Source organism: Chelmon rostratus, chromosome 9 (assembly GCF_017976325.1).
Source record: "Chelmon rostratus isolate fCheRos1 chromosome 9, fCheRos1.pri, whole genome shotgun sequence".
NCBI lineage: Eukaryota > Metazoa > Chordata > Actinopteri > Chaetodontiformes > Chaetodontidae > Chelmon > Chelmon rostratus.
In genome coordinates, this window is record NC_055666.1 from 14,614,650 (window position 1) to 14,633,475 (window position 18,826).

Below are 18,826 nucleotides of genomic sequence, written 5' to 3' on the forward strand. Positions count from 1 at the left end.
GAAGAAAAAAAAAACACATCTGCACACAATCAACCATTTTGTGTGCCTTGTCTGCCTCTTTTGTTCACATTTTTCATACTTTTAGTTAAGCTCACTGCGACCTCATGCTTTGCCTAGGCATTGGGATGGTGTTTAGATTAAATCTAATGTTGACACAGACTCTGTCACTCCAGTATCTCTTACAGATGTATTCAAAGTAATTTTTAATCTCCTTTTATGAACCATTTTCATTTCACTGCTTTAATAAAACACTGTCAAACTAAAACTCTCAAATTCTTGCCATCTAACAAGTTTCATCCCTCTCTCCTCTCCCTCCTCACCCCTTATCCCCCCACTCTGTCTCTCTTTCCCCCAGAAGTGAGCGAGGCTACGGCCACCCTGGGACCCGGCACCATGGGCCTCAGCACCCGCTACAGCCCCCAGTTCACCCTGCAGCACGTGCCCGACTATCGCCAGAACGTCTACATCCCCGGCAGCACCGCCACCCTCACCTCCAACCCCCAGCAGCAGCAGGCCACGGCCCAGCAGGCCACCCAGCAGGCGCTGCCCCCGCCCCAGGCCTCGGCCCAGCCCGAGCCCCCGAAGGCCGCCCAGACCCCTGCCTCCAAGAAGAAGTCCACCAAGAAGGAGAAGAAGTAGAGTCGGATGGAGAGAGGTGGAGGAATGATAAACCCGGCCTGATCTGATGAGAAATTCAACCCCCCATACCCTTCCCATTAGGTATCTTACTGCTCTGCTGTCACTCATGCCAGCCACAGTCTAAATAATGACAGCAAATCACTTTTGACCACGTGGACGATGTCGATGGTTCTTTGAAAGAGTGTCTTGAAGAATCTGAATGTGCTGAAGGCTGTTACTGGTGTCAATAACCCGTGTTGTGCTAAAGGTCAAATACTGCTCACATAATCTTTGTCGGTGGATAATTTTGGCAGGGTATGGGGGGTTATAGTGATTTCATTTTGTTTGTTTTTTTCTTTTGGCAAAATCAAATGAACTTGGACAAAGAGATTCAGTGTAAGGAACCTTGCTGGGATGACAAGGCTATACGCAGTCATGTATTCAGAGATGAAAATTGTTAGTGTCTTTCATGTTGGATTTATTGTGCTCTTTCCCTGAGGTGGAAAGTCAGCTATTGTAAAGTGCGCTAGTTGCCATCCATTAGATTCCTATATAGGGTCAGCCTTGCAGGGTCTTAAAGCACAAGTCCTGTGGATATAAGGCTGTTGTTTGACAGGTATTACAAACTCTTCTGCATGCTCTTTAAGGTTAAAACCACATATACTAGTTTAGAGTTGCAAACTATGCATTGCAAAAGCAAAGAGGAGGACATCCTGAATCCGTTATCCTCCCTCCAATCGCAGGTCAATATAATGCACATGTAGCATTTACTTGACACAAAATGAAAATTACTTTTGTAATGATAGTTTAAAAAAAAAAAAAACTGAAAGATTGAAATCGTCTGATATTTTTATGACCTGAGCATGCACCCAGAGGAAGGGCTGGCAGAGGCTGGGTTGGCGTGGCGTGGCGGGGCGTTGTGTCATGTAGTCACGAGCCATGCTGTCCATGCAGGTGGTGTAGCAGCAGGGACTGGCTTCTTGTATAACACCTCCAGATGGGCACAAACATGTCGCGCTGCCCTGCACCCTCTACCCTCCCTTCTTCACACCCAGCTTGTGTCCTCCCCTCACTCACCACCCCACATTGAGAGCCAAACAAAGAGAAATGCACTGTTCGTATACTGATGATGAGATGATGTAGGGGTAGTAATCACTTCGGGCTTTAGGGAAACACGTAGATGTGGTAAAGTTAAGTGCTTAGGAGTTTCTAGACACTTTGCAAGCCGCTAGAGTATTTTCCCCTCACTATCCTGAAGTGCTGAAGAAACTTCTTGATGTGGCACATTAACATGTCTGTCTTTGGGCGATAACAATTTGATAGCATAGAGGAATTGTTTGTATAAGATATGAAGTCTTTACTTTGCCGTCCATCTGTCTGTCAGGCCTCTTGGCCAGATACAACTGCATGAGAAAAGGCAGCTTTCAGGCTGGGTCAGGGGGAGTGAAGGGGGTGTGGTGAGGCGTACACAGACTGAGGTGGCACCATTACATCAACCAGGGGGGTGGGGGAAACGACCTTGGCTCTACCCACTGAATGTACAGCGGAACCACTGTTGACCCGCCCACCCCTTAAACTTTCTTAATGCACTGACCCAGGTAGAGATCAACAGAGCCAAGCGCAGCCGTCCCTGTCAGTGAGGAGATACCACTCGAGAGTCCTTTGAAATATTCCTCCGCCTTTGAAATCAATGGGAAACCTTAGCCTCTCTGCCGCTCACCTCTCCCCTCCACTCCCTGGTCCTGTGAGGCTCTTCTCCCACTGTAAATAAACACAAGTCCTGTCGATGGTATGAGCCAGTTGTTTGTAAAGTAGGGACCACGTCCAACATTTTCAAAATAAAAGTCCCTCTCCACAAGGCGTGGCTTACTACTGGAATGTGTTGCATTTTGTTTTTCAAGAAAAATGAGAAAACCACAGTTTAAAAAAAAAAAAGAAACAATAATGAATAAAAATCTGAGATGTTCTTCAACAGTTTGTGTTGCAATGTAGTAACTAAGCACCATGGAAGCCAACTAACTCTTCAGTGTAAATAAATGAATTACAGATAACTTTAGATAAGTAAACAAAGTGACACACGTAGACTAGTTAACTTGTGATATGTGTTGCGCATATTTTTGTGTTCATTTTCTCTATCTTTTATCACCCTGTAAAGAAACAAAACAAAAAAATATGGAAATGTTTCTATCCTTCTGTAACCTCTTAATGTTCTTTTGCGGTGATTTTATCTTGTGCATTTGTGAAAGAATGCCTCTCATTCTCTTTCTGTCCATATGAACAAATGATTATAAATATTATATATGTGTAAGTCCGTCCGCTGCTGAATTAATACTACTCTATCCTGCTGTAATATCTTTCTTATCAAATGCTTAGCCCCCACGCTATACCCCTGTGTTACTCTCTTATTTTTATGCTAATATTTATATTGCTGTTTTATTTTCTCTTGAACACGGACATTTCAAATAAAAAGATTCTGAAATCATTTAAAAAAAGAGTGTGTGTGCGGTTTGTTTTGTTTTAATAACATTTTCATTGAGGGTTACAGTTTACTTTGTGCATCACTTACAGTGCTAATCCTATTCATTCATGAGACTCACATTCAAGTAAAAATCATTTAATGGTGTCAGATGCAGTGTGTTGTATTTAAAAAAAAAAAAAAAAAAGACTTGCTTGAGGCTTCTTGTCTGTGTGACCCACATTCAGCAGGGCTGCAGCGCTCCTAATGCTGAAGCTTCGCTGTATCTCTGGTCCATTTCAGGTGGTCTTTGTGGCAGAAAAAAAGGGACAAGAAAACAAAATATCACTGCACAAAATCATTTCCAGTGATGTGTCAGTTCCAAATTCACATAGACTTAGCACCCTTTCAACTACTATTCCCTCATCACATGATAAATGAGAGTAATGAATCGGGGCACTTCATTGCTACGCTACTTCTGTTGACACAGTGATTCACAACTATGTCCATCAAATCTACTAAACTATCAGTCTAATTGAGTTGAGTTGAGTTGAAATAGACAAATAAATAAAAGTCACTGCAGCGAAAATCTTTTTTATTAGCTGTATATTTGCTATTTTATATTGTCTTTAATTTTGGTGTAGCAGGACAGATGAGACCTGAAAGACACTTCCCTCACTGTTATTTACTTGCAAGCTAGCCAGCCTATTTCTCCTCATAGAGAGACGATTAATACATTTGATATAACATATCACAAGGTAAAACAACAAACAATGGCTGGAAATTGACTTTATATAAGCACTTGACCTATGGACAACAAGACTGAGGAAACCATAAAAGTAAAACCACGTCAATCTTCATACAGCTCATTCCACCTAAACTCACTGTCTCCTGCTCTTGCTCATCCCAGAGCCACATGTTCTGTAATTTTCCTCTAAGAGATCCTGGGGCCACTATGGGGAACATGGTAGCCCGGCTCAGGCACTTTGTGCCTTTCACAAGGTCTTACACAATACCATACGTCCCTATAAATAGCCCATGGGACGTCACCAAGCAAAACAAAAGGAGCAGGCTCTGCTGCAGATGTTGGGGGATGGAAGGAGGGAGCTGGAGGAATGGAGATGATGTGAGTGTTGTTCATGAGTCAGGCGGTACATCCATTCTAACATTTTTCTCTGCTAAGGTCACTGCCCGGCCATCTGCTAGTTTTTAAATACATCCCTTCTTTTAGATTCCAGAAAACCATTCTGACTTGACAGTCCAGCTATTCACGCAGCAGCATTCCCACATCAAACAACTACAGATTCACATACCCAAAATGGCCGACTACTCTCACCCTTGTCTCACTGTGTTATGTTGTTGCCACGGCAACTGTCAGCCCCAGCGGCTGGATGCTTTTCTCTGTTCTCCACATCTTCATTACGCGTCTTCGCAGCGGCCATTATTGGCTCCGCTCAGGGCCCGGCTCAGCTGAACGACCTGCAGGAAGACAAACATATTCAGCCATTAGTCAAACCTTGCAACTCTGGCATATGCGGGGGAAACATGGCAGAGTCGAGAGGAGGATATCCCACACACAGACACCATGGGGATGAGTCAGAGGTAATAACGCACTGTGGGTTTGTCCCAGTTTGTTTCACTGGAGATCTACAGTGTGACTTCCATTTGAGAGCTAATTTTGGGTAACAATAACAGGAAGGTGAAGTATAATTCATATGGGTACAATATGCATATACTATTATGTTTTTCAATAGCTTTAGATTTATTTTGTCAGCTGACATTTGTCATCCCGTGACTCACAGAAACTCCTGCTGTCTTCACTGTCCCCATGTGTCATCCATTTCCCGCAGGGGAGACCCAGCAGAATGGGGAGATTGTTCTTTTATTGCCCCCTTTAGGTCCCCCACCCTATCTCGCTTAATTAAGCACATTCCAACTGATTATACACACACAGACATATACACAAAAGAGTGACACACACAGTCACACACAGGCAAAAAACTTCAAACCAGTGATGTATGGCATGGTTGTCCAAAGAGGGGAAAGCCTTGGCAGGCTGGAACTTGACAATGGACTGCCTGTGCACTGTAATAGCATTAGTCAGACAGCCTGGACACAAGAGAGAATAACAGGCATCATCACATCCTGAATGTGACACATGTACATGTGGGCAGGCATGCGGCAGCCCACAGTCACACTCATCCCCTCAGGTCAGTCAGAAAGTCACACATTCAGACACACTCGCAAACAAAAGTGTGGAAAATCCAAAAATCTTGACGAGCCTCTTAATCAGCTTTATTCTATTTTGTTTAAACTGGAGCGTAACGTGGAGCAGAGCTGCAACTCCTCCGTCACAGCGTGTGAGCTGCGAGGTGAGTCCAGCGAGAGGAAACACGGATCACATTTCAGGCTGAGGAGGATCACATCTAATCCAAGTGAGGAAAGAGCAGGACATGACGTAATGGCTGCTTGTGGCGGGACAGGAAGTGAGTTTACGCGCCTCTCTTACTATCCACCTCTTAGTAGTCCAACGAAAGGAAGGAACTCTCCCCTTCATCCTCCCCCCTCTGACTTCCTCTCTTCTTCCTTCCCTGCCCCCCACCCCCCAACTCCCTCCTTCCTCCCATCCTGCAGCTGTCTCTGCAGTGTGTTGGGTCACCACATGTTGGAGGACAGAGCACTGCTCTGTGGAAACACAGCAGGGATAGAGACCAGCTTAAGCTGACTCTGGGATGATATCTATATGATGAGAGTGCCACAGTCAAGTTAAGCATGGCTTAAATCCAAATGACACACTTAGTGGAGATTATATGTGACAGTTTCAGAGACCCAGAAACAGGCAGCAGTGGGTTAATGTGATTTCATCTCATGCAGAGACAGAGAGAAAGAGACTCGACTGGTTTTTGGATGGATGTTCCTTATAAAAAATTAACAGGGAGAGAAAGGAACGGAATCTTTTTTTCTGTTGGAACACTCAGCCAGCGCTAAAAATACACCCTGACTGTCCCACACGGCAACAAATATCAATTAATGTGCACTTATCAGCTGCTTTAACCACCCTGTCTGTGCTTTGCTAAACACACTATGTTTATCACATTCCTGAGATATTTTCCAAAAAGTCTGTTTTCATTTATCATGTCTGCTGACAGGAATGCACCCATCAGGCAGAGTTAAGTTCAGTGGTCTTTGGAAAAAAAAACAAAAAAAAAACAGGAGCACTGGAGCCTGAACGTTGCTAAGGCTAACAGCACCCTGATTTAAAGAGACACAGTAATGTGCTGGCCGCTGGCTCGACTAAATCACAGAGATGGAGCTGTAGCAATGTGGAAGAAGAACACAATGCTCCCATTCAACGCAGCAAACCCTTTTTCTCCTCATCTGAAAAGCCCCCTCTCTGCTTTTTCTCTCTCTTGCTCTCCCTTTCTCACCTCATCTCCTCTGCCAAGAGCTCTCGCGCCTGTTTTCTCAGCTGGGAGGATGGAAATCAGACAGAGGGGAGAGGAGGAATGAAGGCGGGGAGGGACAGACTGAGGGATGGTGAGAGGTGAAGTTCAGGTGACAGGAGCTAAGAAGTTAATTGTCTCGTTATGGTTTTGCTGCAGTAGGTGGAGAGTGGAGAAAGAAGATGAGAGGAAGAAGTCTCCCCTCATGCTTGCACCACTTTACTAAGTTACAAGTCAAGGGTCAAGTGTGCAAAACAAAGCAGTCATGTGATCAGCTCACAGATAATGGACAGAAATTTGGTTTCCATTCACTCGACAAAACACAATTTAAGTGTTTTGAGGGGATCAAAAGCTTCCATCTGGTGCTATGTGGTTTGAGGGCATCTCCTGCCCCCCTCCTGTTTCTACACTCTCCCCCAACACACACACACAAAATACACTCAACCATAACCTCAATCCCTCTTTACAAGCCATACACCCCTAAGCCCATAACCTCCCCCCATCTAACAGCTACCACACCCCCAGCACAGACAGTGCAGAGTAACTAATCCATTTCCTCCACCACTGTTGTTGTCATGGAAACGCAAAATTCCCCATCAGAGTGACGAGAGAAGGAATGGAGTGAGGAGGGAGCAGGGAGGAGGAAAGCTAAGGATTCAGTGTGTAGGGATGCAACAAAGAAGCCAGTGAGCGAAAAAAATAAATCTCTTCAGCACTTCTGCCATAGAGGTGGTGTGTGTGTGTGTGTGTGTGTGTGTGCGTGTGTGTGTGTGTGTGTGTGTGTGTGTGTATGTGTGTGTGTGTGTGTACGTTGGTAGGATGCTGTGCTGCATGCATGAGGTCTTAACATGCCGGTGCATTCGTTTGGGAAGAAAGTGTGTGTGTGCTCTTAGGCGTCGGACACGCTGTGAATGTGCAGCGCCTCAGACATGCAGACACTGACACAGAGGCATGTCGACAACTCAGCACCATGGCGACAGGTGTTGCCGCGGAAATGGTGCAGCTGCTGCATGGATATTTCAGGCTAATAAGCATGCACCATCAAGCTCCACTCCCCACCCCACGTCTCCCCTCTGTTCCCTGAACCAACACAGCCCTGCCTGATATTGCAGGCTAGAGTGCAAACTCGGAGTGGAGCCCATCTTGAATATTATTACATATTCAGCTGACTGTTTGATAAAGGAATAGCCCTCAAACCTTCAAAAAAACAAAGGTTTTAGACTATGTAAATATGAGCATTTCTAACCACATATAAACTTATTTTCATATCCTGAAGAAACCTTTTGACATGTTGGGAAATAAACTGATTTGCATTGTTGACCAGAGTTACATGAGAAGGTCAGTACCTCCGTAATGTCTGCTTAAAGATGCAGCTGGAGCTGGGAGCCAATTAGCCTCCTGCAGGATAAAGACTGGAAGCAGAGGGAAATAGACAGCTTGGCTGTCCAAATTTTAAAAAATCCCTGGACCAGCACCCTCTACAGCACACAAATAAACGTACACAAACAGACATGTACAAATGTCAAGTTGTGGTGTCACAGAGATATACATGATGCAACTAGCATTTGTTGCCTGCCAACTTTATGGTGACAAGACTCCAGGAAGTCATTGCTCGCCAAGAAATAATTACAGTATGCAACACCCCGAAAACAACTCACAGATTAACTGTACAGATAGTTCACCAGGAGCAACCGTTATCTTGCCCAAGGATACCTCGACATGTAGACTGCAGAGGCCAGGGATCAAAGCGTGGCTTTCAGTCCTAATGCTAAGCTAATCTAAGCACCTCCCAGATCCAGCTCAACACTTAGCGACACACATGAGAGAAGTATCGACCATCTCATCTAACTCTCAGCAAGAAGCAAATAAGCATGTTGAAATGTTGAAATATTTGTGGGAATTAAAGTTAGGGGGAAGCAATGTTTTTCATTACTCATTCCGAGTGAAACTGCAGGCGTGGTTAGCTTACATTTGACTGACAGTGGCGTCTCCCTGGCACAAATGCTCAAACAACAGATCCGGACTCTTACATTGTTCAATTCTCCTCCACCTGAAACAAGTGAGAAGGGCACAGATGAAAGACAAATACAGGAATATTTCATGTGGATTACCAGGATTGTTCTTCTATATGTTCATGTAAGACTGTCGATCATAGTAAGAAGCTGAAAGAGAAAATGTTATCAGGGCCTTTTAATATCATGCAGGAGGTGAATGCACATCCATATATTATTTGCTAAAAATTCCAATTTCTTCTTTAATTGTAGACCTCCACGGTCATGATAATGTAAGGAAGAAGATTTGTGCAGTGGTCAAACCTTTCTAAGCCCATGTGAGAGAGCAGTGTGTCAGTATTTCCCCCCTGGAATGTGGAGCAATGGATACTGAACTTTCTGTTCTGTATCATTAGAAACTTCACAAATGTCTAGAATGGAGAGACATTTAACAGCCATCCAGAATGGCAGGAAAATGTACAGTATAGAAAAAACAGATCAAGCACCAATGGATCCAGACAGAACACACATGCTCACAAAAATCATATGAGAAAGCTGCATATTTGTGAAACAACAGGGAATAAGAAACTGGACCTAAACACATCTGCAATCAACAAGGGGGACCATGGGAATATTTTAGGAGCTATATCTCACATTCTGACAGTGGTCTGAGTGTCAGCAGTGTTGGTGGGATAGAGGGGACTCAGCTGTGCGCCAGGACCTCCAGGACAGGTGTTAAACCCATTAGCAGAGGAGGACACTCACAAAGCTGGGACCATACTATTGGACCATGGGAAATTTCCAAATACAAGACATACCAGAGGTTTAAACTGATCGTGATGAAGGAAGAAAAGATACACACATTACTTCTGCATAAGGCCCGTTCTAGTATCCATTATGTAAACTAGCTGTATTTTAAGACTGCAAGGAAAGCCATAAGAAGACACAGAGCTGTAAGTCAGAAGGGATACAAAAACATGAGCCATATTTGTTCTAGTTTCTGTGCTTTTTGACGCAGTGCAGTCAGACTGTGCACAATTAAATTTCCCAAGTCAGTGCAGCATCTCATTTGAAAATCTGAATGAATCATGACTAGTTTGTTTGCATGGATGTGTGTGTGTGTGTGTGTGTGTGTGTGTGTGTGTGTCAACAGAAGGCAGAGGAAACAACCCTCTGAGAGGATTAATTGGAAAATACTGCAGGACGTTCTGAGAAATGATGAGAAAAAGGATGAGGGAAGAGAGAGGAAAAACAAGCTCCAGTGCCCTAATTTACTGCTCTCATGGCACGTCACCCACCCTCCCCTCTGTCTCTGTTGCTTTGTTCTCCGGCTCCCATCAGCCACTCTGCATTTCCTTCAGCACACAAAACTCATTTAAGTGGTCAAAATCCTTTCATTTTTCCCCCCATTCTTTTCTATTACTGTCCCTACATCCATTCCTCTGGCTCCGATTTTCTAACCCAGATAAACAGACACTCTCTGGCCTAGATAAAATGGAGGTCTGTCAGTCTCCCTTTGTGACCCCACCTTTCCTCCACCCATCCCTTCCCTGCTTGCCTTCCATCCTCTCCCCCTTTAGTGACCTCTCTGTGCTTCCCTCTGAGATGGCAGTGGAGGTGCAGAGAGCAGTTTGTGTCATTCGTCTGTCCGTGTCCATAAAGCTTAAATATTCATGTGCCCGCTCCGCGCCGTGCAACAACAGATGATGTCGGCCGGCAACAGACTCCCAGTTTCCATGGCAACCTCCACCATCCGTCCCCCAACATCCCCTCCTCCCTCTGACTCGGTCAGGTTGTAGAGAGGGGTGGTGGCGGCAGTGACTGCCTTCCTGGCAACATGTAGCAGAACATGTTAGCATCATACGGAGTGGATCACTCGGAGGTGAGAGAATGAAGTGAAGAGGGGGAGGACAAGGGCAAAACCACAAATAATTCATGTTGATTAGAGAGACACAGAAGACAAAAGGAAAGAAGGTTTGGTGATTGTACATTCAAAGAAAGACAGAAAAAAATCTCTCAGCAGGGGAGGACACTGAGACAAGTGTCCCCGTCCTCCTGCCCTCCCTGCCAGTTCTCGCCTCTCCTGGTCTCCTCCTCTGCGACAGCTCTTTGTCCTCTCAGCCCGGCACAGGGACTGTAAGCTGCTTACTATAATGCAGCTACACAATGCCTCTTAATACTCCTCTTTCACCCCCCACCCACCCACCAGCCTGCCTGTCTGTCTGTAATGCAGTGCACTGCCCTCTATCCTCATGTACTTCTTTACAGTGGGTGCTAGCTTTTCTGAACAGGAAGTCGTAGCACTTTAGCCTTCCCTTTTGCAGAACGACTTCTCTGGAATGGATTTTAACGCAGCACTTGACCCATCTGTCCTTTACGTTATTGGTATAGAGCGGTGACTCATTCTGCCTGCGCGGTCCAGCTGTAACTGTCCACCAATCTCAGTTTAGTCATTGTTTACAGGCCTGATCTTTCTCATCGCCACTGCTGCAATCTCTATTTTATGCCTGACTGAGTTACATCCGCAGTGTTATTACCCTCTGTTTAAGATGCACTGCCTTTTCAGCTGCAGCTATATGTTCACATCTGTGTTTCCTCTGACTATGTAGGTCATCCCTACCTCTGCATTTGTCTTTTGCTGTCTCGCCTTCCGCTGGTAATGCCACCTCAGCCTCCATTTTAGCATAAAACCAAGGAGGAGAAACCCTTAAAAGCCTGAAGATAAAATACATTAAGCCCAGCATGTTGTGAGAAAGAACAAGCAGTAGGGAAGAGACGCGGAGGACATGAAAGAGGGAAGAGAATGCACTGAGGAGTGGAGTGGAAAAATAAAACAACAAGGGGGAAAGAGAAAGAGATTTGAAAGAGGAAACAAAGTGAGTTCGAGCAGAGAGAGGTGAGGAAAGCAGACGAGACAGGCATTGGGGGGGGGGGGGGGGAATCAAGGAAAGTCGGGTATGGGTGCTGATTTTTGCCAGCAGGAGGTGAGTGTAACCATGGTTACCAGGCAAAAGGAGTGATGTCATCGCCTGTAATAGGTGCTTGGCAGGGTGGGGGTATTTTTGGGGGTTGGTAATGCAAGTCTGTTCTTCACCCTCAGCAGTTTATTGTTGCACATCAGGAGAAATGCAACTAACCTGTAAATGTGTGTGTGTGTTTTTGTGTGTGTGAGTTTCATTTCACTTTTACAGATAACTAAAGATGTGCAATGGCATGACACCAGACATTACCAGTGTGTGCCAACTTCATCATTGTTTCCCCTATAAATCCCTTTTCTGAATTATTTCCTCCAGGCTCGCTTCTTATCCCTCACATACAGAAAAACCTCTAATATCAGTAGGGCTGCAACTATGAATTAATGTTAATGTTGATTATCAGTTGATCAGTTTTTTATTTTCCTCAGTAAGTGAATTATTTGGTCTCTATAATCTCAGTTAATCATAAAAGATTTCATCCCTATTTCCCAGAACTCAGAAAGTGATGTTTTCAAATAGACTGTTTTGTCTGACTAACTGCTCATTGTAAAATAGACAGACAGAAACAGAAGAGCAGTAAATCCTCAAATTTGAGAGGCAGGAACACAAAAATGTTTGGCATTTTTAGACAGATAGATGACTTTAACACACACTGATCTATTCTTAAAAATTATGTTATCATTTTCAAGGGATTTATCAACTTAAACTTTTAACACTATTAAAAGAGGGAATATTTGTGTGTCCATTTTGGTTTTCATGTTGATCAGATCTGTCGTGATTTCTACATAGTAATCAAAGACTATCAGTAATTTGGCACTTAAAAGAATCGCTACTCAGATTCATCATCACTAAAGCTCGTCTCTATCTTCAGGATTGCGAGCAAAAGTATTTAGTGAGGCTCAAGTGCCTGTTTCTGTTAGAATCTGCTCTGTTTAACCTCTAAATGTCACTGTGGATGTAGGCGTGTTCTCTTCACCCCAGATTCAACCTCCTGAGATGGGGTTATACCTTATGTAGGACATGCATGCATGTGTGCATGCACGCACACACAAATGTAGATGTGCTTGCAAGACATGCACAACCTCATACACACCCATAAATGTACTGCCCCCAGAGGAAATCAGATTGCTGCAGGCTCATCTAATGTAGGTCAATTGACTGACAACTGCCCTACCTCCACCGATGTGTATGGACAGATAGGGAGCATGAGGGAGGGGCAGACACACACACACAGAGACACACGCACTTAAAAACAAGCATAAGAAAACAAACTTGGTTTTCGATCCCTCCTTCCACAACAACATGACAATGTAACCATTGACAACACAGTGAACCATGTATGAACAACAGTCACATAAACATGCAGCAAACACACAGAATGATGTCATCAAATGGGTCAGGGGCTCAGACCGTTGTGATTACAGCCTTCCAGACAGACACAACAGCCTCGAGGGTCCACGTGGATCACCACTTCAAGTTCTTCACATCAGTGCAGTCAGTCACCATCTAAAGCACAGCCACGCCTCACCTGCCTCACACTGAGGCCATCAATATCTTATCACGATAGGACTTCACCAATATCAATTATTTATCAGTCTGACTAAAAAAAAAAAGAAAAGAAAAAGTATAATCAGCGTTCTCTTAGACCTGAGAGACCATGGGGTTTATCCCGACACAGCAAAGCACCTTAAAGAACAGCGATGAAGTCTACAAACAGGGCAGAATGGTCTGACTTTTATAAACCACACTAATATTCATCATCAGCCACAGAACATCTTCATGGTTCCAACTACCCAGCACATCCACAACCTGTCCTCTGTAAACACATAGTCACGACCAACAACGGCATCAGGAGCCGTGGCTCACACAGGACTACACTCCAGGATAGGATTATGATGCTAAACGTGGCTATAGGTCGTCAACTTGTCACTGTAAGCTGTGAGCGTGATAGGAAATGTCAGGTTTGTTGTGTCCACATGGATGTAGCCTGTACTGCTAATGATGACAAGAGCATTTGCCTTTTTCAACAACAAACAGCCTACTTATGGAGACACCGGCATTGTATTTGTTTACAATACATGTGAGGTGGTGTGCAGGTATTTCCGACAGCACGTGTGCACATGAGAGAGAGAGAAAGGGTGGGGGGTCGAGAGAGAGAGAGAGAGAGAGACAGAGAGAGCGCTATGGTAATGCATGTGGCTGTGTGACCCCTGATGCTTATTGATATTCTGTTGGCATCAGCCTTCAGCACAGCCTGCAGAGCAGACAGACCCTCCTCTCTCTAAATCTCTCTCATATTTAGGGGAGAAATCCATCCCCAGAGAGAGCGACGATGATCTGCCGGGATGAGCCATGACATTGCGGATTAAGGGAAGAAAATGCTCAAAAATGAAAATTGTGGACGGTGGTGGCAGGATTCGTGTGTACTGATGTGTGCTGAAATGGTTCAGGGATTGTGGGGTTCATGGTGAATCTGGGCAGTGGGAGATCAGCATGCCCCAAACATTTTTAAAGGAATCAGAAGAGAAAAAAGGGGACATAAACAAGTCTGTTGGTGCATAAATACTGTTCATGTTGAATCTGATGTTTCACAGTTTCATCACGCCAGTTGACTGCAGAAGAAGAAGACAGTTTGCTTCCTTGCAACTATAAAACAAGGATGACAAGACAAGAGGCAATGGGTGATGAGTCGGAGAGAAAACACACAATTCTCTTTGCAAAAGCCCCATCTGCTCTTTAATAGGATTGAATGCTTAAGTTGCCTCTATATGTTGGACATCTTCAGATGTGACACACACAGCAACGCACACACACACATCAAAGTCCATTTCATGAAATGCTGTCTATCACATAAGTTCATGCTGATGTGCAAACACATCATAATGTTTTAGTGCAGGACATGCGAACGTTCCAGACGAACGGACACACAAACAGCAGACAAACAGGAAGGAAAATCAGATGACAGGCAGATGTGAGACAGGGAGATGTTCAGAAACAATGGGATGGAGGAAATCTGGAAGAAGAGAGCTTGGAGGAAGAAAAACAATGAGGACTGAAGACAAAGAAAACATTCATGAGCAGTCAGACATGCATGGACACGTAAGGAGAGAGAAACAGAATCGTATAAGGAATGTATAGGGAGTCAGAAACAGACAGACCGACACAGATTTCTGCATGAGGCAGGCAGGCAGACAGCGTCCTTATCTCTGCACCCTGCTGCTTCAGGGTGACACAGGGCAGCGCTGTGATGGAGATGTCACTCAGCGGTGTGATGGCACAGCCAATCGGTTGACACTCGCTGGCCCATGTTAATTGCCTGCTAATTGTGTGTCACATGGAGAGTGTTATACAAGCAGCCGGGTAATTTGATCAAGGGGATATTATCAAGATATGATGACCGATGCAGGGATACTGAATGAAGCGGACACATTTAGCTCCAGACTAGGATGCAAATGTGTGAATTTAAGGAACTCACTTGCAGGCAAATGCAAAATAATGCAAAAAGGACACAAATGCAAAGACATGCATTCAGCACATATTCAAATATATATAGTCATAGGTATAGGATCATTCACAAACATCAGTTTAAGTCCTTTTTTTTTTTTTAAACATTCTTCAGTAGTCACTCAGACCCTGTTTCTCTGGAGTTTAAATGCCACAGTAGTGTGTATTTCTTTCCTGAAACAGCAGGAAAGTTGAGAAATGGCCAATCTAAACAAATGAAGCGAGGCTTTAATCCAGAGTTCTCAGAAATGGAGACTGAGAGAAAGACAGAGAAGCAGTGGAGTGTTCAGCCAAGTTAAAGACAAATGAAACAAATTTATTTCAGAGCCCTGGCAATGTGGAAGCTAACAGCAGCCAGAGAAATGCATGTGCACACACACATACACACACACACGTCTGGGTCAGAGGAAAAGACAAGAGAAGGACGTTTTGATGTAGAAGAGATGAGGAAACATACAGAGTATAAGAGATAATATGCTGTGTGCGTGTAAATCCATTATTTTCTTCTCTCCACGGCTTAGGTCACATCTCCTCTTCCACGTCTAATTCTCCCTCCTTCCCTCCCTCCCTCTCCCAGGAGGCGAAGGGGTGGCAGATATGCTCCAAGGTTCACTTTGCTACCTGGAGACCGACAGCCTCCCTCGGCCAGCCAATCAGAGGCTGTGAAAAACAGGCTCCTGCTCTTCCATTGGTCCACTGCTCCCGGGAACTCATTCCACTATCAATGGCTGTGTCATTGTGTCGTCTGGCAGTGCTGAAGCCAATTATACTGCCCCCTTTCTTTGTTCAGACCTCTTTTCTTCAGCAGACCCCCTTCACGCATATAAGGGCACAGACACACACACACATACACACACAAATCTCCCCTGACTCCCCTGAATGTCACAACAAGAGACTGAGGGAGTCTGGGAATCACAGGACCTGAAACTCATAGTAATGAGACATCATTATAGATCACAGTGGAGCCTTCCTTGATCTGACCTTAAACACAATAAACCCACAACTAAAAAAAATTAATAGTTTACTTAACCTGAAACACAACCCTAAATATAATCTGCAACTCTACTGGTAAACTTAACCCTTCATAGAATTCTTCCACAGGTAGCCCAGGTGGTATCTGTCTCCTGTACCAATAAACGTGAGCATACTGTCCAGAACGATTTCTACCTTTGACAACGCACAAACAGCGAGAGGCAGACTAGTTTGAATTTCAATGCAACTATCTCATTTAAGTGAATGATGGCTGAAGACACTGATGAAAACAACAGGTTGCAATGAGCTGGAAAAGAGTTGTGGAACCTGATCATGCATTACTGTAGTCTATAAGACACTGAAACGCTGCCGGGTGGCACAGCATAGTTTAACAAATAACAAGTGACCAGCCATAATAAGCTGTGGAACCTTCTACTATGAAGCCATGCCTTTCAATGTAGTGTGTCACGGATAACTTTGTCTTGTTTTCAGATACCGACGTGGACGTCTCTGTGCAGTACACCTTCAGGCTGGAGTCGTACACAGAGTTTGAACACTGCTCAAACAGGATGTGCTCAGGTTTACACAGCCATGTGTGGTGTGCAAACACAGTCACTGGCATGAGTTTAATAGCACATGATAGCACAAATTCAGACACGCCCACATAAGAACACACCTACAGGCTACATCTACTCAAGGATGCAAATGTGCCAAACACATTCAACAAAGAGGATGCATGTGCACACACGCACACACAGTCAGTTCTCACTCGCTCCCACAGTGCTGTTGGTGTGAACAAAGACCGGAGCTTTTTAATCCAGAGACCTCTGCTTTTGTTTGTCAGCTCATCACTTCATTACAGTCAGCTTTCCCTCCCATCTAACTCCCTGTTTCAGTCTCCAAACCTCTTTCATCTGCACTCCTATATGTTCCTTTCATTGATTCATTCTCAAACCTCCCCAACTGGTTTTATTTGAAACTCTCACCCTCACGGTTCCCTCTGGTCTGAACTCTTGCAGTCACTCGAGCTCTCTTCTTCAGAATTCAGGAGCCCCCTTCAAATACTGCTTCCTCTTTACTGTGTAAATCATCTGTTTGTTGAAAGCTTTTTCTCCTCCTTGCCTCTAAAAGCCTCATCATCCGCCTCCTTATCTTATCCCAACATTCCTTCATTCACATGTGAATTCTTTAATTTAGAAGCAAATGAGCCCACAGTGGACACTCATTCAAAAGGTGCATGTTTGTCTCCTCCTTGTACGGGCGGAGATGTTAAACGGAGAAAGACTACAAAAGGACTGCAGATGATCTGAACTACTGTGTCAAGAGGCTAAAGGGAAGAAAACAAATGCATAAACCTGCATATGAATGTTACATTCTTACATTTATCCAGTGATTGAATAGAAATTCAGAGTTTTTGCTGCGAGTTAAATTAACATCCGTTGAAAAAAAAGGCTCTTTTACAGAAAATGAATGGCCTGAAGTGAAGTTACTGCTTCAAGCATAAGTTTAAACGCAGACAAGACTCTCTTTCACTGGTTGTTGTCCTCATGCAGAACTTTATTTACTGCATTGTGTGTATATATGTATACACATAAATTGAATAGTAAAGTCAGTCGTTTAAGGGAACACTAGCGATAAAATCTTACCTAAGGCAGAAACATTCAAGGTTGTTTTCCTAGTGAGGAAAAATGTACCAGTGTATCCAACACAAAGGCATTTCTGTTTGTCAAAAACCCTAATTACACTTTTTAAGATAACACTCATGAAATATAAGTAAACTTGTGCCACAAGACACCAAAGGCAAACCTTATGTTCCTCAGTTTGTCCATATGTTAATGGTTAAAAAGTAAAACTCACTTAATTTGAAGTCTGTTTAAAAAGATGCATGTCTAATTGGTTAGAAAGCAGGTACTTTAAAGTTTCAGGCATTTTGAAAGTGTCATTTAAAGACTTAAGAATCGTTTTATGTTTCTTTGCTATCATTACTGTGCAGTTGCAATATCAAAATTTGACAGACAGAAACTTTCTCCATTCTACAACATGACTAACAAGGACATCCGGAGTGCAGTTCTACCACACAGACACAAATCACTTCAGCAACCCTCATGTGAATAACATGAGGAACGCACATGCACACAAATACCAGTGAAGAGCAAAGAGCTGCTGGCTGTGTTATAGTTTCACTTTGATTAGGATCAGATGCTAGACAATGGCTGCCTATTTCTGTCTTCAAAGAGACAGGAAGAGTGACAGACAGACACACACATGGATACAAAGATATGATGCAGACATTTTTGATTCACCATCTTCTTTAGTGTTGAGCCAGTCATCACTACCCTGTGGCCCACATGTGTGTGTGCCCATATAATGCTCGTAAAGGATGAAAGGAAGTCAGGGCTTTCTGGGTAAATTAACGGGGAAGTTAATGAGGTGAAAGGATGGCAGTTGCTGCTCAGGTTCACTAAAGAGCAGAGGCCTTCATTCACAGCGCACAGGAGAGCCGGTGGGAAATGGATTCATTATCCTCCAGGTTTTTTGACATGAAATGACTTCCAAAAACAGAACTCATTATTTTCTCAAACTCTCACATCAGAGGTAACACCAGCAAATGCTCCATTTAATATGAGGAGGAAGCAAATTTAAAGTATTTTAACATCTAATGAAAATGATTGCTGACGTAAAAATAAATCTGTGGGTTATTCTTGAAATTAGAAAAGAGTCAGATTTAATTTTGCATTGCTGCACACAGGGCAGTGAAAAAGGTTTGAAATAAAACCCTCACACCATGCTTATACAAGGGTACATTATCCATAAACTGAGTGCTCCATTCGGCAGTCCCTGGAGAGTTTCATTGCCCAATAAACAGCT

At 43.9% G+C, this 18,826-nt stretch overlaps 1 protein-coding gene across 8 annotated transcripts in view; it reads left to right on the forward strand.

Moving 5' to 3' along the window:
* LOC121611202 (protocadherin gamma-C5-like) overlaps window positions 1–2,605 on the forward strand; it is a 214,934-nt gene extending 212,329 nt beyond the window's left edge. For 6 of the 8 annotated variants that reach the window (XM_041943635.1, XM_041943638.1, XM_041943637.1 and 3 more), the window contains exon 4: window positions 356–2,605. In XM_041943635.1, coding sequence (XP_041799569.1) covers window positions 356–639 — 284 coding nt within the window. In that variant the 3' untranslated portion in view covers window positions 640–2,605. The remainder of the gene's footprint in view (window positions 1–355) is intronic. The other 2 variants (XM_041943631.1, XM_041943633.1) reach the window with 1 other exon arrangement.
* The last annotated feature ends 16,221 nt before the right edge of the window (window positions 2,606–18,826 follow it).